Below are 25,933 nucleotides of genomic sequence, written 5' to 3'. Positions count from 1 at the left end.
AAACTAGTAAATGTCCCTTCTAGGTCTCATCAATGAGCAGCTGAGAAATTGTGTAAATTTGGATTTTAATTCAGCTACAAAGCTAAATACTAAAATTATTTCACATAATTATCGCCACAACCATACAGACTAAAAATCGCTACCCTTCTTTTCTAAGTAGAGACACTGGGGCTCAAGAGATCCAGTGGTTTGCCCAAGGTGACAAGGCTAGTAAGCTGCCGAGCCCAGACCCACTCCTGTTCCAAATGTAGTTCCTTACGCTGGGGAGATAGAGACGTGAGGCCAAAACTCCTAGAATCCAGAGTCCGTTCCTCTGGACCTCTGACCTCCCAGATCCTGAGAAGAGGGAGGCCCAAAGGCCTGATGCTCCCTGCCTCTTGCTGTGGACCATGAAGAAAAAGAATGTAATGTTCTCATAATGTCACCTTGCCAGGGTGCCCCAGCTCGACCCCACCCTGACCTTTAGCCACTTCTGTTGTGCAGGAGGTGGGGACGGGCATTCAAGGACACCCCTCACCATTTCTGATACCCTTCCCCACGTGGGGCCATCACAGCTAGAGCCCCATGAGATACGGAGCATCTCTGTTCCCCTCCCAGCGTGGGCGAATCACCTTGACTCAGCTAAGTTCGCGCTGGAGCCCAGAGCTCACCGGAAGCTCAGTCAAGCTCCTCCACCTTGCGGTGTCCCACTTTCTCACCGAGTGACACCCTGAGTAAGCAGAATCTGATTCTGGCCCAATTCCAGGCCCCATCCCCAACGCCCCAGCACCAGGACAGGAGTTCTGCCTCCTGGGCAGGGACGAGCCGGCCACCCAGGGAGCAGGGCTGGGACTTGAACCCCTCCCCCTCCTCCCAGCCCCCTGGCTCCCGGTGTCCCGGCACTGGGGCGGGCGGACCCAGCCGGGCTGACCCCCGGCAGGTGGGGAGAGCCAGGTCCCCCTTCCCAGCACCGCACCGGGGTCCGCCGGGGGCGGGGCGCAGCGCGCGCCTCTGGGCTCGGGGGGCCGCGGGGCCCTGCGGAGGACGCGGCCGCCCTGCGCGCTCGGGCGCCCGCCAGCCCGGGACGCCGCCCCCGCCGCCTGTGCAGCCGCCGCCGGACGCCGGAGGGGGCGGACCAGCGTCAACCTGTTGTGGGTCCCGCCGCCGTCCGCCCGCCTGCGGCTGCACAAGGAAGTGCGGCGCCCACACGCGCTCCGAAAGTTGGGCATGCAGGAAGTGCGCGCCCCGCGCGGCCACTAGCTCCGCGGCCCGGCCCTCGCGCGGGAGCGCAGGCGGCGACAGCGCGGCGACCGGCCCGGCGGCCCCGGCTTTCTCCTGCGGCCACGCGGTCCCCGGCTCGCGGCTCCCAATGCGCCCGCTCGGCCTCGTCTACACTCTGGTCTGCGCCAACTTTTGCAGCTATCGGGACGCGTCTGCAGCCCCGCAGAGCGCATCCATCAAAGCTCTGCGCAACGCCAACCTCAGGCGAGATGGTGAGAGATTCACATTTAATTGTCTGTAGTTTTTGAAAAGAAATCCCGTTGTTGTTGTTGTCGTCGTCGTCACCGTTACTTCTTTTAAGAAACTTTTTCCTCCAAAGCCTGCTGAAGGCTTCGTGGCGGCGGGGCGGGGGAGGGGGGGTGTCTCGTGCCTGCCCGCATTCCGGAGTGGGCCTGGGGGCTTCGGGACGCGGGCCGGCGGCGGGGGGACCGCAAAGGTCAGGTGGCTCCTTTGCTGCTCCCCGGAGCACTCCTTCCTGCGCTGTAGTCACAGACCCAGGGTCCCGGAGCTGCAGAAAGTTGCAGCCTGCGCCGCCCCTCGGCCGGGCTCGTCACCTTTCGGACTGGAAACTCGGATAGACGGGGCGTTTATGATAGGCCTGGGGGGCGGGGGGGGACTCAGGGGTGGCTCTTTCTGGATGACCTATTTTATTTTTATTGTATCAGTAGGAGGACAGGGAATGGTGTCCCGGGAGCCGTATCTGGAACAGAGAATTTGTATCTTACTTATTTGGGGGAGATGGAGGGATGCAGCCTTCCCCCTTTATGTCCCCAAAGTGCATTTCCCACGAGGGTGCAGCTGGGGCTCAGAAGCTGAGTCTGGGAGACGGGGACAGCCGGGGTCTCTTCAGTATCACAGGCGGATCTGGCTCCTGCCCTCAGTTTCCACGCACGGAGGCTTTCCAACTGTTGCAAGGAGCAGGGCAGTTTGGTCCGCTAACCTCAGCAAGGTCCCAGGCAGGCTTGTTTGTTTTCCTTTGCTCTAGAGGACACCTGGGTCAGTGGGTCCCAGAGACTTGAACTGAGCTTATTTCGTTTCTGGGCTTCCACCAAGGTCTGAACTTGATTTATTCTTTTATTCTCAACTACAACTTTGGCAGTAATTTGAAGCTGTTTCTAGCATCTACCTGAAGTGACCCATAGGTTTTTGGTTTTTTTCCTCATTGATACTGTCTTCTTTCTGTCTGCCTGCTGAGGGTTCTAACACATCCCCTAAAGAGCTCACCACTGTTTTTAATGGCTTCACTGTCTGAGTTGGCAAAACATGTCCTCTCCTATATTCATAGTAACCATCTTATTCCCTTGTCAGTTTCTCTCTTGGTGTGACCTTAATTTGGACTTTACTCCAAGGCTTTTGAACTTTGAAATGACAACAAAGCCTACTATATTTTGTGATGACAAGTACACGTGGATTTCAGTGTGCTCAGGTCCTAGGAGGTGGGGTAGGTGTGTGGAGAGGGCACAGGGAAGCCTCAAGCCACTCCCGGGCCAAAAGATGTCCCTGTTTCCAGAATTACTTTATCACAATGTTTTTATGTAAAATATTCCAGCAGTGGCTTGCCCTCCATCTTAGTTAAAGCACAGAATTTTCTTACTAAAACTTAAAAAAAGGTTCAGGCTCAAGACCAAAATTTTATAGTTTTGCTTTCCTCATTAATGTTTCCACCAGGGACGATCTTCTCCTAGTCGAGTTTTTAGATTTGTTAACATTTGCACTCTGTATGCCCTCTTAGTTGTGTAGAATAAAATGCCATGTATAACTTGCATGACTTCATAGCCATAATTTTGTAATCTTCAGCCTCCCAAGTATCAGTTACAAGATGTCAAGGACGGAAAGCAAAAAGTATGTAACCATTGCCTGGTAACCCAAGATTCCAACTAAAACCAAGTCACGCAGCTCATTTTTTATTTATTTTTTTTAAAGAATGCTCTCCTTTTAGTTTTCATTGTTAAAACTCTGTACATCTGTCTAGTCTATATGATAAAAGCTTTATTTTATCAGAATTTTGAAAACCACCCTGGATTGAATTATTCATATTTTAGTTAAAGCTGTTTTACAGTTACTAATAACACACATATACACACACATTTTAATTAATTTGGATGACTCAACAATTTCCTCAATGTCACTCTAATTTTGCAAACAAAACTAGGAGTGGGAAAGGTTAGATAAAGAAAGAATTGTCATGTACAGATGGAAAAAAATGAATACTCATAATGGGTTGTTCATTTGGGGAATTTTCAAAAGGCATCTTAGTCTTAAGTGTTACAGAGCACACATTCTTTAAGAGAGACAAAATTGCCCCAAAGTAGCAAAATCAGATCTTAGAGGGTGAAAAAAATCTTAAATACTACAATGGTTTGTGATCCTCCAAAGGGACAGTATATATAAAGAGGTAGACTATATCTGTAGTGTGAACATCTCATAGGGAGGGGACATGATTAGGAAAAAAGTCTAAACAGGCTCTTGAAGGGAGGATTGATGATAAAGAAAAAAAAAATGAGAAACACTGAGAGAGTAAGAATAAAGGGTCTTTGGAAAAGTCTAGACATCATCTGGAAAATCTTAATCACAACAGTTGGGTTGTTGAGAGAAAGTACTAATGTATTAAATTAAAACCCTTGTTCTGATTCCAGACATTTTTAACTGGTTCCCCCAAAGTTCTTTTCTTAAGGAAAACAATAGTCTAGTTCTTTCGACTATCAGGTTAAGACAAGGTATAAGCCTGGAGAGGACATGGGCCTAGAATGTAGTAAGGGGAAATTTAGAAGATAAAAGTTTCCAAACATTAACTTAGGGTCCTTAGAAGATCAGGCCCTCCAGTTACAAGTGGTAGGAAGTCACAGTAAAAAATTAGCCATGACCCTTGGATGGGGTTTTAGGAACCAGTACCTAATGATGGAACTATCTTTATTCACAGTTGAGTGCCATCAATTTGTTCCCGCAGACCCTGTTAGCTGCCACCTAATGCTTGAGTCGAGATAAAGACTCACAGGACAGGCCTCCTGTCATGGGCATGGGATGTGCTGGATCCTGTCCAGACTGACACACGAAAAACTTGTTTTTATTCTCTCTTTACCTGAGAGCTCCGAGTAGCTGGAATGGCTAGAAATCATACAAAAGTATTAGAGTGAATAGATGATAATATCCTTACCCAGGGTGGGGGGCTACTCTGCTGCTGTCTCCTGGCCTTCCAGAACTCTCTACCACAATATATTCCTATTGTAAAAGGGTATTTACAGACCCCTTCCCAGCACCTGCAGAAGGGCTCAAGGTGAGCCAATGGTGGGTGAATTTGGTCCCTGTCTCTAGGAGGAAACTAGGATACTAGAAGGAAACTAAGAAGGATAAAAGCATCATATTTGCAAAAAAAAAAAAAAAAAGAAGAATATTTACACTTCCTTATATTATATTTACTTTTGATGCCCATTCCTGATCTGCCTCTCAGCACAGGGAAAGTCTTACTTGAGGAGCAGAATCCCTGTCTTCCCATTTCAGTGCCCGTGAAGTTGGTATTTTATAATAACTAGCCAGAGCTGGTGTTGCTCAGAGTGTGGATCAAGAAATGTAAAGGCAGCAATTCACTGACAGTATTACTTACTTATTTTAAAATGGAACCAGACAGAGCTTCCTGCTGCGGGGCGGGGGTTAAGGATACAGACACGGTCTCCATTTTCTTGGCCTTTTGTTGTGTTCTGTGTGGCTTTCTGGTGCTGTTGGGAAACGATTCTGAATTTAATGCTTCTTGGCCTCCTGTGTCAATACTTGAATTGTCTGTTACGTTATCATTACCTAGTGATAAGCCTGTAGGTTTACTAATGTGGTCTTAGATCTTTAAGGAGTCAAGCTTGTGTCTTAGATAATGTGGGTTTGTGTGATCAGTGATGACAAAGATTAGATCTTTTAGGGAAGGAGACAAAAGAGAGGACAATGTAAGCAAATAATGAGGGTTTATTTGTTTTTTTGAAGTAGCCTTGACCTACATTATTCTCTCAAGACTCCCCTGCATGGAGGATCTGCATTCTGTCCACTGCAGCATTATTTGCAATAAACAAATTATCTTTAAAGTGTCTGAAAGCCGACAATCAGGTTAGTGTCAGATCTTGTGTTCTTCTGGGTTTATATTTTCTGTTCAGCTCTAAGGGCATTAAAGATTCATCATCTCATGGAGCATCCTGGGGATGGCATGTGTAACGTGGCTTTGACGTGCTCCTGTGGCTTATGATATTTAATGTAGGTTCTTCTCAAGATGGGAGTTTAAACAAGTGGACGGACATACACTCTGTAGGAGGAAATGCCACTAGGTTGTGAGTTATAGTAATGACATTGATTTTTGTCTATGGGATTTTCCCTTTCAGGGAATGAGAGCTAAACTTTATTATCTTGGAACAGTCTGGCTAACCAATGGAACAATGTCCCCACGGTCATTGATCTCTGATGACCAGTGATAAGCAAGTTGTCACACGGGTCTCTTGAGCATGCCTGGTCTCAACCCCTTCATTCTGGTCTGAAAGGGTGTGTGTATTCATGCCTCTGCCCTTGAGAGCTGAGTCATAATGCACATCGTCTCCCTTCTGGAACTTTCCAACTTTCCTTGCTGAATTGATCAGATTAGCTTTAAAAGGTGCTTTCTGAGCATCTTAATAAAATACTTCCTTGTATTAAAATAAGGATGTCTTCTAAGTGAGCCAGGTATAGCTGCTCTTAGCTCATCTATGCCAAGTCCTTTAGGCAATGATTTGGTCCCTCACAAAGGAGTCAGATGCCTTAAGGTGGAAGCCAAGCACGTTTGAGTTCTCTGTCCTTTCTTAAGATTGTCTCTTTCTAGTTCGTTCCTTACTTGGTCTGGGCTGCCCTCTAAACATGAGAGGTTGATAATGAATGTGCAGATAGTTCTTTGTCCTAAGCTCTGCTGCTGACCCCCACTGTAACTTACTCATCTCTACACAGTTATTCTATCTCTAGATAGAATAGTACTCTATCTATCCCAATTATTCTATCTCTAACCTTTGCCAGTTGCTATACTGGATACATAGTTATCTAGCCCATTATGAATGAACCACATGCATGGTTCCTGCCTCCTTCCAGCCTATGGCCTCCTGGAGGATAGAGACAAATGTATATTTCGTGCCAGCGTATTACCATCGTGTTTCAGACGCATTTGGGAGAGTCCCAGGATTCTCCACCCTTCTTCAACAGAACTATCCCACACGCGTCTCTGCCTTTTTGCTTTACATATTTGAATCCATCAGAAGATTTTTAGGTGAAAGGGATTTCTTTTGCAGTGAGAAAAGTGTGAAGGCGCAGTGGAGTGTGACAGTTGCTTTTAAGGAGGAAATGCACGGGGGTATGGGAACTCACAAGGAGCACCTGATCTAGATTTGAGGCATTGGGGAAGGCTTCCTGGAGAAAGAAGTCTAAACTGGGGAATGAAGGGTGAGTAGGAGTTAGAAGTTGGGGGTAGTGAGGAAGGAGGGGGGAGTTTGCTAGTGGGAGAGAGCCCTTGCCAAGGTTTGGAGATGAGAACAGAGTCATCATGTGTCCACTAACAAAGGTCTGGGAAGTAATGTTAGGGAGTTTGGCCATTATTCGTAGGGTGGTGAGAAGCCACTGAAGGAGTTAGTTTGGAAAAAGAGAGGGCCTGTGCTCGTTTGAATACTGACTGCCCATGTTCCTGAGAAGTCAGCCAGGCCAGGGCTGTGATCGGGAACAGTCTCTCTACTCCTCCACAGCCCATGGGACCACTTACTTTTCAGCATGGTCGTGGTGGATGTGACTGGTTTTCCTAGCCCGAATTTTAGTGGAGGTGAGGTGATAGTGTCCTGGGACATCACAGAAGTCCCCTCCCCCCGGATGCCCCAGAGTCTAGATTCTGCTCCCTGTACCTGAGGTCTCATTCCATAGATAGGGAAAGCAGTCTGTCTGGTGTGTCTACATTTTAAGATATTCCATGCTTCTATATTTCAGAATTAATGCAATTTTTTTTTAAGATTTTATTTATTTATTTGACAGAGAGAGATCATAAGTAGATGGAGAGGCAGGCAGAGAGACAGAGAGGGAAGCAGGCTCCCTGCTGACCCGATGCGGGACTCGATCCCAGGACCCTGAGATCATGACCTGAGCCGAAGGCAGCGGCTTAACCCACTAAGCCACCCAGGCATCCAGAATTAATGCGATCTAAAAGAGAACATTTTTACCCTGACTTTTATGTGAAGGACGGTTTGGGCAGAAAGGTACAGGTGGATAATACGTAATAGCCAAAAAGAAAAACTCCATGACAGACACTGAGGCCAAAAAAAAAAAGTTCTCCCTCCCCACACAGTATTTCAGGACCAAGTATAAGTCATAAATAAAGGAATAAGCCCATGAAACACTAGAGTGCACAAGTACACATACAGGAAGAAATATTTTCTTCCAAGGATTTTTTTTTTTTCAGAATAAGAATGAAGTATGCCTTGTTTTTACAAGCGTTGATGATGCAGATAATAGTATATCTTTTCTCTGCTGTGTACCATGGTATGCTGACATCAATAGATTAGCTTTAATATTAATAGATTAGCACTGTTCGTTTGTGTGTGTGCCATGTGCAGGTTAGTGGGTATTTTGTGTAATTGGGAGACGGGGGTGTCTCTGGAAACACTCTGGTACAGGCATAGGAATTATCTTTGATAGGAGGAGGGATGTTTTCTGATTTTAGGTTTTTTGCTTGAGCACTTTTTTTTGGTAGAGTGTTTACGAAGATAGCTTTACAGGCAGCACTTTGCCTGCAAATAGTGAGCCAGGCATGATTTGGAATCTTGGATCTTAAGATTCTTGATTTCTGGAATTTGGAGGCCAGCATGCCTTCTTGGGACTGAAGGAGCTCTGTGAAAGCCACCAGGTGTGCTGAATGATACACTGTGTAAATTTGGGACAAGTCATTTCAGACCTAACAGGTTCTGCCTTTCACTGAGACAGGCAATCAACAATGTAGCACCAGCCCACTTTTATTTTTTAAGTACTTTATTTATTTACTTATTTAAGAGAGGGAGTGCATAAGCGGGGGGAGGGGGGAGAGGGAGAGAGAGTCTTAAGCTGGCTCCCCGCTGACCTTGGAGCCCAACAAGGGGCTCAATCTTCTGACCCGAGATCATGACCCCAGCAGATTAGCATTCAATTCTAAACCAAATGAGCCCTCCGCCCCACCCTGGCACCCCCCCCCCCCCCCCCCCCCCCCCCCCGCGCAATGGCCCACTTTTACAGACCTTAGCTATTAAGCATCCTCTGCTATGTAAAATGCAACCGATTGAGTCGGGTAAGTATGTAACAAATCCATTTAAAGCCAACATCAGCATTGCAGAGTTTATAAGTGAGTTTGCAAGTTCATGCAGTAGACACTAAAAGATGCTTTGCTTCTACTTTCCGTGTAATTCCAGCCTCCTTGTTTTGCTGGTTCTTACATCCACAGCAGAGAGAGCAGGTCTGGTTTGGTGATACTAAACACACTGTTGGTACAGAGAACTGACAGCTAGTAGTTTTTCTGCCCCTTTGTATTTCCACGCCTTGGGAAACAGTCATAAGATCTAATCAGGCATAGCTGGCTTTGGCTTCTATTGAACAAGGCCAAAAAAAGTTCCAACCTTCAAGGGACTGAATGTCTGTTCCCCACCCCCAAGAATTCATACATTGAAATTCTTTTTTTTTTTTTTTAAGATTTTATTCATTTATTTGACAGACAGAGATCACAAGTAGGCAGAGAGGCAGGCAAAGAGAGAGAGAGGAGGAAGCAAGCTCTCTGCTGAGCAGAGAGCCCGACCCGGGGCTCGATCCCAGGACCCTGAGATCATGACCTGAGCCGAAGGCAGAAGCTTAACCCACTAAGCTACCCAGGCGCCCCAGTACATTGAAATTCTAACTCCAGTGTGATGACATTGGAGGTGGAGCCTTTGGGAGGTTATTAATGGCGTCAGCGCCCTTATGCAAGGACTCCAGGGATGTCTCTCACCCTTTCTGCCACGTGGGGGAACAGTAAAAGGATACAGGATCTGCCCAGGCCTCAGTCTTGGACTTCCTGGCCTCCAGAACTATGAGAAATAAACTTCTATTGTTTAAAACCCACTCGGTCTCTGGTATTTTGTTGCATATTCTGAATGGGCCAAGACATGCCTCTCTTCACAGGAATTACTCTCTAGGGAATTACTGTATTACAGCCCAGGAACACTGCTGATTTTTAAAATCATGACCTTGATTAAGGCGCCTTGGGGGCTCAGTCGGTTGAGCATCTGACTGTCGATTTTATGATCTCAGGGTCGTGAGATCAAGCCCCGCATCTGGCTCTGTGCTTGGCAGGTAGTCTGCTGGGGATTTTCTCTCTTTCCCTCTAGCCTCTCCCTCCCTCCCTATAGAGCAGGGCTATGTATAATATATAATATGTATATTATATATTATGTATAATATATTATATATATATATAAATGTTCTATCTCTTTCTCTTTTTCTCTTTAAAAAAATTAAATAAATGAAATAAAATTATGTCCTTGAATCATAAAGGAAAGTTTAGATGATGTGTTTCGTGGGTTTACCAGGATCCTAACGAGGGTATTAGCTTAGGTGTATATGGACCTCAACCAGAAAATGGGCATTTCTATGGCAACTTTGTGGAAAAGAATGACTGTAACCTGCATGATACTAAACACATTGTCATTCTTTCGGTAGTGACTAATAGATTTGTGCTGTCAAGAGGGGGATAAAGAGGAATTTTATTGGCACTTTGGATTAGACCATATTGGGGTCAGAATTCTTAATAACTTGAGCAAAGACATAGAAAACCCATCTGCTAAACTTGGGTATTTTAGCTGGAAACAATAGTTAGTGAGTTGGAGCAGATGCAGAGAGTCAGGCTTTTTCTGTAAAGGGCCAAATACTGAATATCTTAGACTTTCAGGCTATCAGGTCTCTGTTGCAATGATTTGACTCTGCCATTGTAGTATGAAAGTAGCCAAGAAATTAGATAAAAGAACAGGTGTGGTTGTGTTCATTCCAATCACACGTTATTTGCAGGAGCAGGCAGTGGGCCTACAGGCTGTCATTTGCTGACAGCTGAATGAGGAAATCCATGTGCTCTTTGGTGGAAATGATGGGCTGATCCTATGAAATTCAACAAGAATAAGTGAAAAACCTCATTTTTTGGCTAGAAAACAAGAACAGCTACATAATTACAGATCGGAATAACTTGGATTAACATCAGTTCATGCCTGGATGGGTGGATGATTGTATGGATAGATAGATGGATGGATAGATAGGTAGATGGCTGACTGACCGACTGGCTGGCTGACCGACTGGCTGACTGACCGACTGGCTGGCTGTCTGGCTGGCTGGACAGATGGAAGGATGGGTGGGTAGGTAGATGGATGGTTGGATGGACAGGTAGATGGATATACTTGTCTATATCTTCTGTATTGTCTAACTGGTTTAAATGAAGACAGCTTATGCTTCAACCAACAGCATAGCTGCTAACCAACAATCACTGTTTAAACCTGGTATTGGTATTAACACTATTTCAGGATCAGGGAGGCAGCTGTGCTCTTTTAAGTAAGACTCTGTTCCGATCCATCATGTATGAGGGTTTGTGGTCAGGGTCTCTCTCCTGTGGACAAATCTGCTGACTCCTTCAGTCCCATGACCTAAACCCACAGCTTACTATTCTTTCGTCTTTAAATACCCCCTTCTTACTGGCTCTGTCTCCTCAGTCACCATGTCTGGTCAACTTTGCTTGCCCCCCCCCACAATGGACACAGGCTGTCCTACCACTTCCCTGTTTTTTCACCATATAAGCATCTTTGGTTCCACCACGACTCCCTGACTCCACCTCCTCTCCTTTTTGTCACCCACTGTGACCTGCAGTCACTCCCGAGGCTCCCCTGAGCTGCTCTTGGTGACGTCACTATGACTTGTAGCCTCCTCTGTGATGGGCTGCTCTCGTCTTGAAACATGGTCAGCCCTTGATTTGACACTGCCTCTCCTTTGCCTTAACTGCTCCTAAGTGCCAGGTTTGAAGTGGTGATAGATGTAAAGCCAGAACTAACACAGTACTTTTTTAGGTTCCTTAGAGGAGCAAGCTTAGAGAAAGCCTCAAAAAGTGTATTTTCTGTGTTATTATCCCCGAAACCTTTATGAATAATGAAAGAAGTAGCAAAGATCTCTTAGAATGTAGTAGAGATTTTGCTAATATGGAAAGAGCACTCAAAGATTAAAAAAAATATTAAACCTAGTAAGCACTACAATTGCAATATTTTGGGGGAGAGAATGTATCTATGTATATATATGCATTTGTATATATTTGTGTATATATGTCTGTATATGTGTATGTATAAAAACTCAAAATATTTTACACAGAAGAGTCTTTATGGTTATGGAAATAATGACACTGAACACAGGCATAGATTTTGTTTTCTTATATCATTGAGCACTCTTTTATTTCTTTATTTTTTGTTTCCTCAGCTAGGTCTCCATCCGTCTTATCGTCTCGCATTTCTCACTGATAATCTCTGGAAGATCTTAGTTTTTTCCAAAGTGCCAATTGCTGCTTCTGTGTCAAAGACCTGTAAATACACATTTACTGCCTCTGCCTCTTTCCTGAGCTCTGAACTTAAGGGCTGCTCTGGGCGATCCCACTGGGGCTTCAACTAAACTCTCCAATTTAGAGGCCTGAGAGTGAAATAATTAGTTGGTTTTTAAAAATGTTAGCTTATTTATCCAGTGGTGAGTGCCTTGGCAGTATTAACCCTTGCGGCTAATTCTTTCGGACACAGCACAGTTAGGTTTGCGTGGACCATGTGTGGGCGTATGGGCAGGGAGACTGCGTCACTCTGTCACCTTTCTGGACCCCAGCACTCCCCAGGGAGAACGGGCTCCTCCTTCATTTAGCCCACATTTCCGTCCTAAAGCCTCTAAGGGTACTTACTTATTTACATATCCGACAGTTTCTGATGTGAGCATGTTTGTGTTTAGTACAGCCTCGTTTTCCATTCCACTGTCTCTCACAGAAGCTCCGTGAGGTCAGGAATCAGTAAGTCATCCACAGCCAGTGTCTCCTTTTCGTGCCTGATCTTTGAACCACGTGAGCCCTCCCACCAGCAGACTGTAAAGGAACAGGAGAAGGGTGTTTAAACTTGAATCGAGGGTGACAGGTTCCTGTTCCTTGTCTGGGGAGCTATTTATATCCTAGAACAGGCTAGGAGATGGGAGAGGAGGAGCAGGGAAGGGAAGGGCACGGACACAGGCAAGGTCAGGTTCCCGGAGACGGACCCTTCAGGCTTTGGGCGCATGTGCAGAGCCATGCCGATGTAATCTGGAGGCAGGGAGACTTGAGGAAAAACATTGTGTGCATGACATATGTGCACAATGAACATGAAGAGTCAACAGTGTGTTATGCTTTTCAAGTAAGCGATTGCACAGTTGTGGGCGTATGAGAATGAAACCTGGCATTTCTGGAGAACTTGCAACTTGGGGAAACACTCTCCTAGCCTCATGGATGGTGATTGGTGTGAAGGGTTGAGTTATGTTTCCAGCAGACTTTGTGGATAATGCCCAGATGACACATATTTTTAGACTACTGCCTTAGATAGGCATAAGCATGACATTCGGGGGTTCACTTTGGACTAATAGCAATGAAGTGTGTGAAGAGCCCCCCTGCCCAAAAAAAACCCCATACATGTACTGAGTACAGTGACTACCTTTGGGGATACCTTTCCTTTCCAGTATTAATATTTGAGTGCTTCTGCACAAAACTCCTGCTACTTAATAAAAGTTCAAAAGAAAGACATTAAGGATCAGGAATCAAGTCTTCAGGTTCAATCTGGATGACTAAAGAACATTAAGAAAGATTAATGCATCTTGATTCTATAGAGAACGCACGTTTAACCCATCTGTTATTTTGCTGAGGGTTAAACAAGAGAGTTGCCACTGAATGGAATAAAAAATATACGTATTTCCTATAAAAACAAAAAGTTCATTGATGACACAAATATGGTATTAAAGGATTTTTGTAGAGTTGTTAATTTAAAAAAAGCATGAGGTGAGAGCTATTTGGAATCTCGTTTAAATACAGCACATTGGGAGGATTATTTAAATACCTCGAGAAGAACTGCTGTGGCTTTCTATTGTTTTGAGTCAATTCTGTAGATTAATGCTTTTCACCAAACCCCATTCCAGTAAACATGAACGCTACTCATTCGCTCAACAGATGTTTATTGAGGGCTGCCCGCTCCCAGAGCTCGGGATGACGCATTGAGGAAGGAACAGGGAAGCCCAAGGCATGGTCTCTATTAAAACTTATAAATATAAAAAATATAAAATAGATATAAAACGTCTCTGTAAATAAGCACCTGGGTTCTGCCATTCTGTGTCCTAGGCTTTGTGTCTGAAGAGTCCATCCTGTTGGCCTAATTGTAACCGTGCATCATCTCTCCTCATGCTTAGTTCAGGAGAGGAGGGTATTGGTCAAGATGCCGTTGAGCACAGGAGTCTTCAAAGGTCGGGAAACGGCTCCCTCAAGGGTTATCACTATTCTATTCATTAAAATTCGAGCAGAAAAGAAACTTTTGATTGTAGAACTGGGAGTAGTTCTCTCTTGATTTTCTCTTTTGTGTGTTTAGATGTTAGCCTAAATATTCCTGAACCACAAGAGCAAAAGCCGTGGGCTCCCTTAGCAACCCACATTAACTTTTTAATGCTTATTTGCTGGCTATTCCACTGTGTAATGTGCAATATGATTATTTGACCACTGGATGGCAGTAGGGAAAAGACAGCTTTATGCCTCCTATTTTTTTTACTCCCTCTCTTGGGAATGTGAGTTGAACTAGGGAAATTTCATACTTTTCAAATACATTGGGAAAAAATGAACAATAATGGTAATCTGTCATTCATATACATCCATGTGATCTCAGTAAATTTTATATGCTTTAAGAAGTTGAATCAGTTATAGGACTCTTCTTTCTTGGCGCCATTCACACACCCAGTTTGCAGGCATCCCTTAAAATTCGTGAAAATAGAATTTGGAAACATTGATGAGTCGCACGTGATTTTCTGGACGACATCTGCATGTGCACAGCCCTCGGCTGACCAGGTTCCTCTGAGCATAGAACCAGCCAACCCGCCGCTCGAGACTTGCAGAAACTCCCTGGAGACTCCTCGTTGCTTGCTAGGTGTTGATCAGAAATGAGTTATTCAGGGGAACGGAAGCATGACAATCGTATCGGGAGTGAGAAGTCATCGTCTCAGAATCCTCACATGCGTGAGATCCTGAGGAGACATGGGCAGCGTGGTGGGCACGTGAGAGCCCAGGAGTGTGAAACCTCCCACGGTGGGGACAGTAGGCGTCGTGGACATGTAACAACCCGTCACTGCTGTATAAAGAAGTTTGGTTGTGTCCATCCTGCTTTCTTAGAGATTGCAAAGTAGCGTACAAAAATGACCACTTTTAGTGAATACTGTAGGGCAGATTGGGAAGCTACGTGTCGGAGTTCGTATTCTGTGGACTCGTGGCCCCGAAAGATTGCGTGCACTCATTCTGGTATCTCTAAGTGATGCTTTGGGGCAAAGAATTTGCCGGTGTGATTTAGCTGAGGATCTTGGGGTGCGGGGGATCAGCTGGGTTTTCCCAGTGGGCCTGATGCGATCACAAGTGTCCTTATAGGAGAGAGACTGAGGGAGCTCCGACCCAGAGAGGAGAGGACAGAGTGACCACAGAAGCAGAGTCTGGAGCCATGTGGACACACACCACGGAATGCCGGCCATCAGCAGGAGGTAGAAGAGGCAGGCAAGGGATTCTTCCCTAGAGCATCCAGAGGGAGCCTGACCCCGTCAGCACCTTGATTCTGGATCGGGGCACTGATCTCAGTCGTCTGCCCTCTCGAATCGTAAGAGAATAGATGTGTGTTGTTTTAAACCAGTCAGTCTGGGGCGATTTGTCACCGCACCTGTGGGAAACTGATAAAGGGTATGAAAGATCTTTCAATATGAAGGATGAAGAGTTGAACTGTTTGTTGAGCTCAGTTTTCTAATCATTTATACATTTCACGGGCCAGGAGATCTGTATTGACAGTTTAATGGTGCCTTTTGAACCCTGCCTTTGAGAATTCTCTAGTAAGACGAGCCTTACTTTTGCCGTGGTTCCATCTCAGAACGTCTTGAAAATCCTGGCTTCAACTCTTATCTGTTTTTCAGCTCAGATGAAATCCTGACACGATCAAAAGGGCTGGGCTCCTATTCCGTTATCGTTTCATTGATTCTTAAAAACTCTCCCTTAACCCGTCCTGTGTCATTTATGGCTTCACTGACTCATGTGTATTCGTCTGTTCATTCCACAGACTTTTGTTGTGGGGTCACTGCGTTAGTTTCTAGGCTGGATTCTGGGCAATGGTGTTGAAAGTGATACGGCGATAATGACTTTTTATTAATGAGCTGTGTGATACTGGCTACCACCCAGAGTACTTAACTCTTAGGGAGAGTACGCTGATGTGACGTACTATGTGTTAGGGCCATGGCGATATTGTATGCTAGGTGGTGGGACATTAAAGAGACTGAGCGCAATGAGATATTTGCAGGTATTAGGGTGGTTGGCCTTTTGGAGCTTAGGACAGAAGGAGAGAATTCTGGTTGAATATCTGAGCCCAGTTCCATTAGCTGGAATTAAACCAACACTTGCTGCTCTAGACTGTCCTTGTCCAACAGAAGGATAATGCAAACATACGCCATTTAAAAAATTGTAGCAGACAGATAAAAAAATTAAAAAAGAAATGCATGAAATTAATGTTATTAATATGTTTTATTTAAGCCAATCTATATCCAAATATTGTCATTTCAAGGGTCAACAAATCTTTTAAAATATTGAGATATCCCTTCATCTTCCTTTTATGACGTTGAGTGCCCAAAATGGGATACGCACTTTATGCTTACCACACACCCTATTTCAGACTAGACACATCACAGATACTCAGTATAAGAAGTGGCTCGTCATTACCAACTGGAACAGCATGGTTCTGGGACAGTCACATCATTAATTTAGGCTGACCCACTTATCATCGGTCTTTTTCCAAAAATAAAAAATAATTCATGCAAGCTATCTCTCTGGCTCTTTTTCTGCAGTGTGTGGAAGTTGACTGAGTCACTTGTTAGGGGCATTAATCATCTGATATCGGGACATTTTGTATGGCTTCTATTTTGCTTTCTTATTCTATCAACATGGATACATTTGATGTTTCTGGTTGCTTTCCTATATTCTCTTTTTTAAAAAAAAAAAGAACTTACAGTCAGCTAAAAGATATGCAGTCAGGCAGCCTCGTCATTTTTTTGTGGCAGGTGCAACATTTTTTGGTATTTGAGAAGCTGCTTATGCAAACAGCAACTGGTACTTCATTTCTCAGTCACGGATGGAAAAACCTGTGTTTAACCAGCTTCGGTATCCTTTTTCATTTACAACTTAATTTGACTTCTGTAATGGTAATATTCTTTTTTTTTTAATCACTTGGCTATTTTTAAAAATGACTCTTTCTGGCGGACCAGTGAAAGATTTGTGAAAAACAAAGTCTTGCCATGTGCGGAGGGAGGCTTTCACCTATTGGAAATCTGATACGGCTTTTTATTAAATAACCTGTATCTCCCTGGATTTAGGGGCCTTGGGCAGCATCTGTTTGGAGGCTGCCTTTTTAAAGGAAAATGAAAGGTTATGAGCGCTGATGTTTCGCATTTTAAAGTCTCGGATCTACCGGTCACTCTCTGGTCCACAGTGAAAAGGTGATCGATGAAAGTGATCACAGAACTATAAATCATTCTTCCTTTTTGTTCAGTGAGTTATTTCTACCAAACGTTTGCTTGGCTGTGTGTCGGCATGGCATTTTAATTTGTTAATTATCTGGGCAAGTAAACACATTCTGTCGAGTGAATGCGGCTGATAGGGGTGGCTTGGGTTTCGGTAACTGACTTTGGAACCATCTCCTTGGATGCTGTTCCTGCGAGAGGCTCATCTGTCATGTACAGCGGTGCCCTGTGCAACTTGCGCTGTCGCCGAATGTGTTTCTTCTGGGGGTGGAGGGCTCCCGCCCCACTGCCTGGGGTCTCAGGCGGAGGTCTCAGCCCGTGAAGGACCTCAGTACGGTACCCTTGGTGTTTGGGACCAACACCCGGGATGGAGAAGGTTCCAAGGCAGGAATGACTTCATAAGGCCCGGATTTCTTCAACAGCCCTATGTATGTCAGGACACAGCATGACTCTTCTTCTGTGAAAACATTTTGTTCACGAGGCACTTTTCGTTTCCTGAGAAGTGGTTTTAAAAACAATGCCTGCTGAGCCCACCGCCACTCCCCTCTACCTGAAGTGATACCATTTATTGTTGTTTGTGTGTGTCTTACCTCCTTCCAGGGGCTGAGCTGTGAGGATGGACACTTGGTCTCTTGTGTTCCCTGCTGTCCCCTTGGCTCTTGGCATAGCACCTGGCGTGGACGGGGCGCTCAGTAAATATTGGCTGGATGGTTGAGTGGATGTCTGCGGAGTGAAGGTCTGAAGAAGCTCACACTGGCAGCAAGAGGAAGGTCTCTGCGGGTGGCAGCCGCGACCTGACTTGGGAGCTGAGCAGAGCTGAGCTGCAGGCCCCCTCCCTCACTGGGTCCCTGCCGAGGCCCTGTTACCTAAGTTGATATTTATAATCTGGTTTCCTTCTCTTCAAGCGAGCATCTCAGATTGTAGAAGCATCATGTCCCAAAAAATCTGGGTTCTTCCTGGGAATTCAGGCACGTTTCTTGGTCATGTGAGACTCGCTCTGCAGAAATACGAAAGCGTCCCCCAGCAGTTGGACAGACTAATGCCACAGGAGCGCTTTTACCCTGAAAGGCGGACTGACCGCATGGTCTAGTGTTAATGGAAAACCTTTGACTGGTACCTGACGGAGGAGCAACATCAGGGCTCGAAGCCAATGGCCAAGAAAGAATTCCTGAGCAGTCTTTGATGCAAAAATGTGGTTTTATTGAAGAACAGGGATAGGCCCTGTAGGCAAAAAAAGCAACTGTGGCCCTTTCTGTACTTTCAAGTTGGGAGGGGGTTTGGAATTTTGGAAGCAAGGTTTTCAAAGCTTGAGGGGGCTGCATATTGTTAGGAACAGTCATTTATTACCGTCTAATAAAACCCTGGTCATGAGACCCTTGAGGTGTCTTTCGGTGGGTCCTATGCTTGCAGGGTGACTGCCAACATGTATCTTGGGAGGGCGGGGGTAGTTAGAGATAAAGGAGGATTCCAAAAGAATTTTTATACGGTAAAGTAGGCTTATAGGATCCTGGGTTGCGGGGGAGGGTTGGGCTAGGGTTGCCTTTTGCCCTTAGTAAAGTGTCAACACCGAGGTAGTTGAGTTCCTAGAAGTTTGTCCCTCCACTGTTTCAAGGACTTGTCAGTACGCTGCAGGGAGTAAGGGAATTTAGTAATTTCTCTTCTGCCTTTGCTTCCCACATCAGTACCCATGATTGTAGTCCTCGAGGTACTACCCTGAATGCATTTCGGCCTCCACCGTTGAGATGAACACACCCCAAGGGTCCGTTATACTCGTGACCAAACATCTGTCTTCCAGTTGTGCACATTGATACAATTACACAGTTCAGTTAAGTATCATGTGGCACAACAAAACATGAGTGTAGTCAAGAGGGTTTATTTTTTTTTATTACAGTAAATATTTAGTTGAAAATCCAAACTTTAATGGTGAGTTGCTTTAAAAAAACTGTCATTGAGTTAGGTATCACTGAGACAACTCATCTGTTTCACAAAGAGTGAGAATAAATGAATCTGAAATGCCCGAAGGCTCCATGTATAAATGATTTCGCTTGTGTCTCTAGGTTTTTCTCTACTTTCAAGACAGAGAAATTGGAAATTATGGATATGTTATGGATGTGGCATATATAATAAAGATCAGAAAGAATTTTATCAGTATGAGACGTACTCAGAGAAAAGATCTTTGTACTTCACCAGAACCTGGTCACAGGAATGCACATTTATGTTTTAAGTTAAAATGTAAAACTACCCATTTTAACAGGCATTTTACGTTGGTTAATCTAGGACTGTCTCAACTGTGTTGGGTAGGGTGGTTTCGAACATGTGTGCATGAAAAAGAGTAATGTCTTAAAGGGACACGTGTACTGTGTAACGGAGCATCCAGTTTGTGCTAAGAGAGGTTAATGAATTTATGTTAATGAAGGAAATCCGGAAATCGGGCTTATGGGAGGCTGTGTGGGAAATGATTAAGAGTAACAAGACCTCAGCTAAAATCCTGCCTCTGCCGCTTGCTTAGCCGAGTATTCCGGGGAAAGTGCTCAACTCTCTCCCACCTGGGCACCTTGGATATTGAAAGTAAAAGACACACCCAAAAAAAGAGAAAAAGAAAAACACTCTATAAGACAGTGATGTGAAGAGTCAGTAATTACCGTATGTAAAGCTCTTAACATGATGTTGGGGAGACAACAGTTGATGAAAGATGGAGCATTTGGGGGTCTGCATTCAGTTGTTTGTCAGGTTTTTGGGTTTTTTTGTTTTTGTTTTTGTTTTAAGATTTTATTTATTTGGGAGGGAGAGGAAGAGAGACAGCAGCAGGGAGCAGCAGAGGGGGAGGGAGAAGCAGGCTCCCCGCTGAGCAAGGAGCCCGACATGGGACTGGATTCCAGGACCCAGAAATCATGACCTGAGCTGAAGGCAGACACTTCACCCACGGAGCGCCCCCAGATGCCCTATATTTGTCAGGTTTTTATTTTTCTGGATGGTCATTTCCTTCAGAGGATACCTTCCGTGATAAAAGTCATAGCTCATACTAGTAGTAGTAATGGCTGTGTCTATAGTATGTTTCCGTGATGACTTTGTAGACTCGGGGAATTTTAACCCTGGAAGCTTTCTTCAGGGTAGTGCAGGCCATCTTCTTGCTGTAAAGTTGATAAAACCATGACACAGAGAGGTGCGGAAACCTGCCCAAAGTCACACAGTGGATCACATCAGGGTCAAGGTTCAAGGGCATGTTGTCCAGCTACTCCTCTGTTGCTTTTTCTGCGGTAGTGCAGACGACTCCTGTCTCACCAATATGCCTGCCTTTCTCCTCTCCCCGGCTGTGTTCCCTTTGGGCTTCATTATAGTAAATACAACGACTGTATTGAATGTTTTGAACTAAAGAGTAGTCGTAACAATTGAGAACTTGTGGCTCTCTCTTTTTTGTTGTTGGTTTTATTTATAATCTCAACCTTCAGCGTTCAGTTTACTGCAGTGTGTCTGAGCCAAAGGCGTAGATCAAGCCAGTCTCTTCAGGAGACGCCGGGCTTCTCAGCAGTCCACTTTGTGGTGTGAAGTCCTGAATCCCTATCAGGCTGGAAGTCAGGAAATCGATCTCTGAGTGCGTTTTCTTTAACGTCTTGAAGCGATACATGTGCAAATACAAACTAGTCTTGAGGAAAAGGACAAAAGCCTAAGCTACTTTTAAATAATCATCTCTAGATATGACAAATCAGTTTTATAATGTAACCAAGGGAAATCGTGTAAATCCAGCCCTCTGGGTGGGAGTTTTGTTTGATTCATTGGTCACTTGATCAGTCTTCTCTGTGCCAAAATCTTGGGCTGTTACAGGTTGTAAGAGACATGCGATTGTCCAACCGAGTAATCTGTTTGGTGGGGAGATCCTTGGGACCCATAGATTTCTGTCCCAGAGTGAAGGCTGTGAGTGAGCTCAACGTGCCAAGGGCATAACAAGGAGGGACCTCTATCCTAGAGCCGCAGCGGGGCTTGGCCCCCAAGATCTCTTCCCTAGAGAACTTTGAGTGACCATAAAATGTAAATGATGCCTCCAAGGATAAGAGCAGAGTCAACCAAACCTTTACTGTCTGATCAGTTGCTGGATTTTGTCTTTCCGTGGCAGCCAGAATCAAATAAGAATTCCAAGAACATGAAGGTTTCCGCTTTTATTCAACAGCATTAGTTTAAGAAGCCTTCTCACCCGTGTTTGCTCCCCTCTAGTACATTCAGAAATGTGAACTCTACACATAGATATTTTAGTATTAATCTTACTATCAAATGAATAATTTTCTAAAATAGCCCCAGCAGGCGCCTGGGTGGCTCAGTGGGTTAGGCCGCTGCCTTCGGCTCAGGTCATGATCTCAGGGTCCTGGGATCGAGTCCCGCATCGGACTCTCTGCTCGGCGGGGAGCCTGCTTCCCTCTCTCTCTCTGCCTGCCTCTCCATCTACTTGTGATTTCTCTCTGTCAAATAAATAAAATCTTTAAAAAAAAAAAAATAAAATAAAATAGCCCCAGCAAACAATGCCTGATCTAGAGGAGTTCCTCATACCAAAGAGGAAGTTACAGGTTTCTATTAAAAAAAGGGGGGGGGAGCCTGAGTGGCCCAGTGGTTTAAAGCCTCTGCCTTCAGCTTAGGTCATGATCTCAGGGTCCTGGGATCGAGCCCCACATCAGGCTCTCTTCTCAGTGGGGAGCCTGCTTCCCCTCTTTCTCTGCCTGCCTCTCTGCTTGCTTATGATCCCTGTCTCTCCATCAAATAAATAAATAAAATCTTTAAAAAAAAAAAAGAATTACATGTAAAAATATAGCAGACATTTTGGGGCACCTGGGTGGCTCAGTTGGTTAAGCATCTGTCTTGGGCTCAGGTGATGATCCCAGGGTACTGGGACTGAGTCCCGAATCGTGTTACTAGCTCAGCGGGGAGCCTGCTTCTCCCTCTCTCTCTACCTCTCCTCCTGCTTGTGCTTTCTCTCTCTCTCCCCTCTCAAATAAATAAAATCTTAAACAAAATATAACAGACCTTTTGAAACTCTGTGTTAAATAGAGAAAAAAATTCATTTTTCTTATAAAATATTACTCATGATAAAACCCGATAAAGCCCTATTCCTGAAATGAGCCTGATCAGGAAGATTGTCACAGCTCCCTAAAAACGAGGCCGTTGTCTTTCGGGAAGCTGTGGAGCAGTGTGACCTCTGTGCCACGGAGGAAGACCGAGACATTTTGCTCCCAAAAAACAGCTGTCTTTCCTGGAACATTCCCCTTAGTTCCAGGCCTGACTTCCTGGCCTCACCCAGGAATCTCCGAGAGCACACGGTTTAGCAACCGTCGTACAGGTGCGGTAGCGGGGCGACACTGCGGCTCCTTGGGGCTTTGTGCTGTTGAATCCCCCAGAAGGCTCTGGCTGTGGCAGGGTCACTTAGGAACCGTCTGCATCTTCTGGAGGGTTTTAGCACAACCGTCATCTTTTCCTGGAAACCTCACTCTTATCCTGGTCACCAAGAAGTTCTTGGGACCGTAGATTTTCCTAAAGCATGATCAGTCACATCGCAGGGTCTCATGGAACTGTGTCAAAAACCTGGAGACTTCTCTTACTAGGGAACGCACAGACAACTTGAAAACTCATTGATTTATTGGTTGAATGTGTACTGGGCATGTTGTTATTAAAGAGCGATGCTGAGTAAATAAGACGGAGATTTGTACAAAATGACAGCATCGGCTAAGCATAGTTACATGATGTGTATTCCGGTGTGTACCGACACACCCACGTGCGCGGTAATGGTTTACATACATATGTATACGTAATTACACAAGCTTGGGGGTGTCAAACAACAGAAATTTATTCTTCCGCAGTTCTGGAGGTCAGAAGTCTAAAATCGAGATGTTAGCAGGGCTGCATACTCTGCAGAGATTCTAGGGGAACACCTGTCACCTACCTTCTGTTGGCTCTTGGCTCTCCTTAACTTTGGCCATGTCACTGCTGTCTCTGCTCCTGTGGCCACGTTGCCTTCTCCTCGCTGGTGTATCGGCTGGCCCTTGGCTTAAGGATACTTGAGATTATAGGACTCCCGTGTGTAATCGAGGAAAGCTCTTCTTTTTGAGGTCCCAAAGTTATGCACAACTTTTGCCATGTAAGGTAATAGTCACAAATGTTTGAAATGAAAGCATAGACCTATCTTTTGGGGATAACTCTCCTTTGAACCCACTGTAGGTGAGAACATTTTCAAAAGCTAAATTTGGAGAGAGGATTACAGGCTGGGAAACTAGACCAAGCAAAGACATAGGGACATCTCTAGGAAGAAGAAGGCATGTTGGGTACCAAGGAGGAACCTCAGGGAGCAGCCGTGTCCGTGGAGACAAGGGAGAGAAACAAACAAGGTTCAGGTGGGGCCAAGCCAGGATGGCCCTTTGCTCATGGTCAGCCATGTTCAAATTAATGGGAGAACGAATGAGGACCAGATAGGAAGCTGTTAACGTGCCCAGGTGAGACATTGCCAAAGCCTACAAGTAGTTCTTAGCTATGGGAATAGAAAGGAAAGGAGGTATTTCTTTCTTTCTTTTTTTTCAAAGAGTTATTTATTTATTTGTCAGGGAGAGAGAGCACAAGCAGAGGGAGAGGGAGGGGCAGAGGCAGAGGGAGAAGCAGACTCCTGCTGAGCAGGGAGCCCCTTCTGGGACTCATCCCAGGACCCCAGGATCATGACCTGAGCCGAAGGCAGACGCTTCACCGACTGAGCCACCCAGGTGTCCCAGGAAAGGAGGTATTTCAGCAATACAGTCAATAAATAGAGTTTGCAACACACTGGGTTCGGTTCCACAAAAAAGAATTCCAAATGCTTGGATAACCGGGAAAGGGCTGGGACATTAACGACCTTGGGAGAGTAGAGGATGGGAATGCTTGGGCTTGGCTTTGCTGTCTCAGTCGCCATAGGCAGCGGGGAGCCAGTTAGGGTGCCGACGTGGTCTCCAGAGAGTCACTGGCGTTGGAGTTCTCCGCCCTGAAGGGCGAGGCTCCAATGGGAAGAAAGAGACGGTGAAGAAGAGGACGTGTCCAAGGGGTTACAGACTTGGAAGACTCCTTCCATGGAGGTGAGGAAAGAAAAAGAGGACTAACCTTCCTGTGTTTCCCTGTTTCAAGCCAGAGGATTATTGAATTTCCAGGACTTTTGGTACACTCATGGGTTGTAGTGAACTCAATCTCTTTATGTCATCTCTACTGAAATACTGGTTTGTGAATCTTGCTGTGTCTTTGCATTCTTTTTGCTAGCGTAATTTAGCCTAATTATGACCTTATTAAAATAACATGGCTATATTTGCTCTTTGTTTTATGGTAATGACTGATATACAGAATGCTAATTGGCATTACAATTTGGGGCTATATTTGTTCTGATATTCAAATGGATTAATTAGGATTTAATTTTCACACCAGCCTGAGCAGTTGTCTATGCTGATACTTCTTTTGCTTTCTTGGTTCAGGGAGTGTTGCGTATTAAGACATGGCGAGAGCCCAAAGCTTTGCCGGTGGGTGCTGTGGTAATGCTTGGTTTTTAGGGAGAAGAGTTTGGAAAGGCACAGTCGATTCCAATTATGTGGTTGTATGAGAAGTTGTTTCAGGTGAAAACTACCGATTATCCTTTGTCCAAATGAAAGGAGAGGCTTCCACACTTAATGTTGCCTTTGGTCTTTAGTGTCTAGCGTTTGATTGGATGGTTGCCCTGGCAGTTTATTTCCGGTTCTGTTCGGACCCATACGAACTTGTTCTGTCAATACTTAACAGATAGTAATTTCTCCTGGGGCATCTGGGGCTCCCCTTCTCCCCGTTTTCGTCCAATTGGACTTCTCAGCCACGAGTGTTCCTAGTTACATTTCTTCTCTCCTCACTGTATGATGGGCTCTGAGATCAGATCCCTGCAGCAGGAAGTAGCTGTCCTGTACTTGGTCACCAGCTCTCACTACTGGGTCATCTGCCAAGCTGGGAAGAGTACAATTCTCTAGTGGTGTTAGAGCAGGTCATGGAAAAATGGGTGGGGACCACCGGTATTTAAACGTATTCTGAAAAGATTCAAAGCGGGTTAAAAGACATGGCACAACTCTACTGTGTGTTTCATACTATTGCTATTTAGTTACTTTGTTTCCAAGTGACACGTCCATACCACAGAGAAGGAAAGGCACATGAGCCCAAGTCCTGCTTCTTGGAGGGGCTTGTGGGTACGGACACTGGTGGATCATGCTGAAAGGCAGGTGCTACAGATTCAGGGTATCCCTAATCGAATAGAAGAATTTACAAGCATGTACATGTAAGTCTGTATCTCTTGTAGACCCAGAAGCATTTTTTTTTTAAGATTTTATTTATTTATTTGAGAGAGAGAGAGCAAGAAAGAGAGAGCACAGGCAGGGTGAAGAGCAGAGAGAAAAGCAGACTCCCCGCTGAGCAGGAGCCCCACGCAGGGATCATGACCTGAGCAGAAGGCTGATGCTTCACCGACTAAGCCCCCCAGAGGCCTTGACCCAGATGCATTGTCAATAATACACATGGGCCTGGGAGGAAACCTAAAAACTTTTCTAACCCAATGAGAGACTCAAATCATTTTAAAACCTGGAAGACCAAATTAGTTTAGGGATTTTGCTCTTCATTTATGATTTTTAGGATTTTGAGTTTTAGAAGAGCTTTATCGTGATGTCTCTTGTCATGTGAATCTCTATCTAAAATAACTGCTTTGTAAATGTGGGTTTCCTCACTGGGTTTTCCTAAAAGTAGACTTATTTTTTTAATTTAAAAAGTTAATGTTTAAATTGGACTCTGTTGTCAATTTTTTCTCGATTCCATAAATACCATTTTAGGGGTAATGTACCCCATTTCACAGTTTTCTTTAACACATGGGATTATC

The 25,933-nt window shown here is 45.0% G+C and overlaps 1 protein-coding gene across 2 annotated transcripts in view; it reads left to right on the top strand.

Annotated features, from left to right (window-relative positions):
• Positions 1-759: 759 nt before the first annotated feature.
• Positions 760-25,933, top strand: part of PDGFD (platelet derived growth factor D) — a 221,461-nt gene continuing 196,287 nt past the window's right edge. Inside the window, exon 1 of one of the 2 annotated variants that reach the window (XM_032356405.1) lies at positions 760-1,472. In XM_032356405.1, the coding sequence (XP_032212296.1) occupies positions 1,349-1,472 (124 nt within the window). In that variant the 5' untranslated portion in view covers positions 760-1,348. The remainder of the gene's footprint in view (positions 1,473-25,933) is intronic. The other variant, XM_032356404.1, reaches the window with a different exon arrangement.

Source organism: Mustela erminea, chromosome 9, assembly GCF_009829155.1.
Source record: "Mustela erminea isolate mMusErm1 chromosome 9, mMusErm1.Pri, whole genome shotgun sequence".
Classification (NCBI taxonomy): domain Eukaryota; kingdom Metazoa; phylum Chordata; class Mammalia; order Carnivora; family Mustelidae; genus Mustela; species Mustela erminea.
Note: the sequence above shows the minus strand (reverse complement) of the source record. Positions and strands in the feature narration are given on the sequence as shown.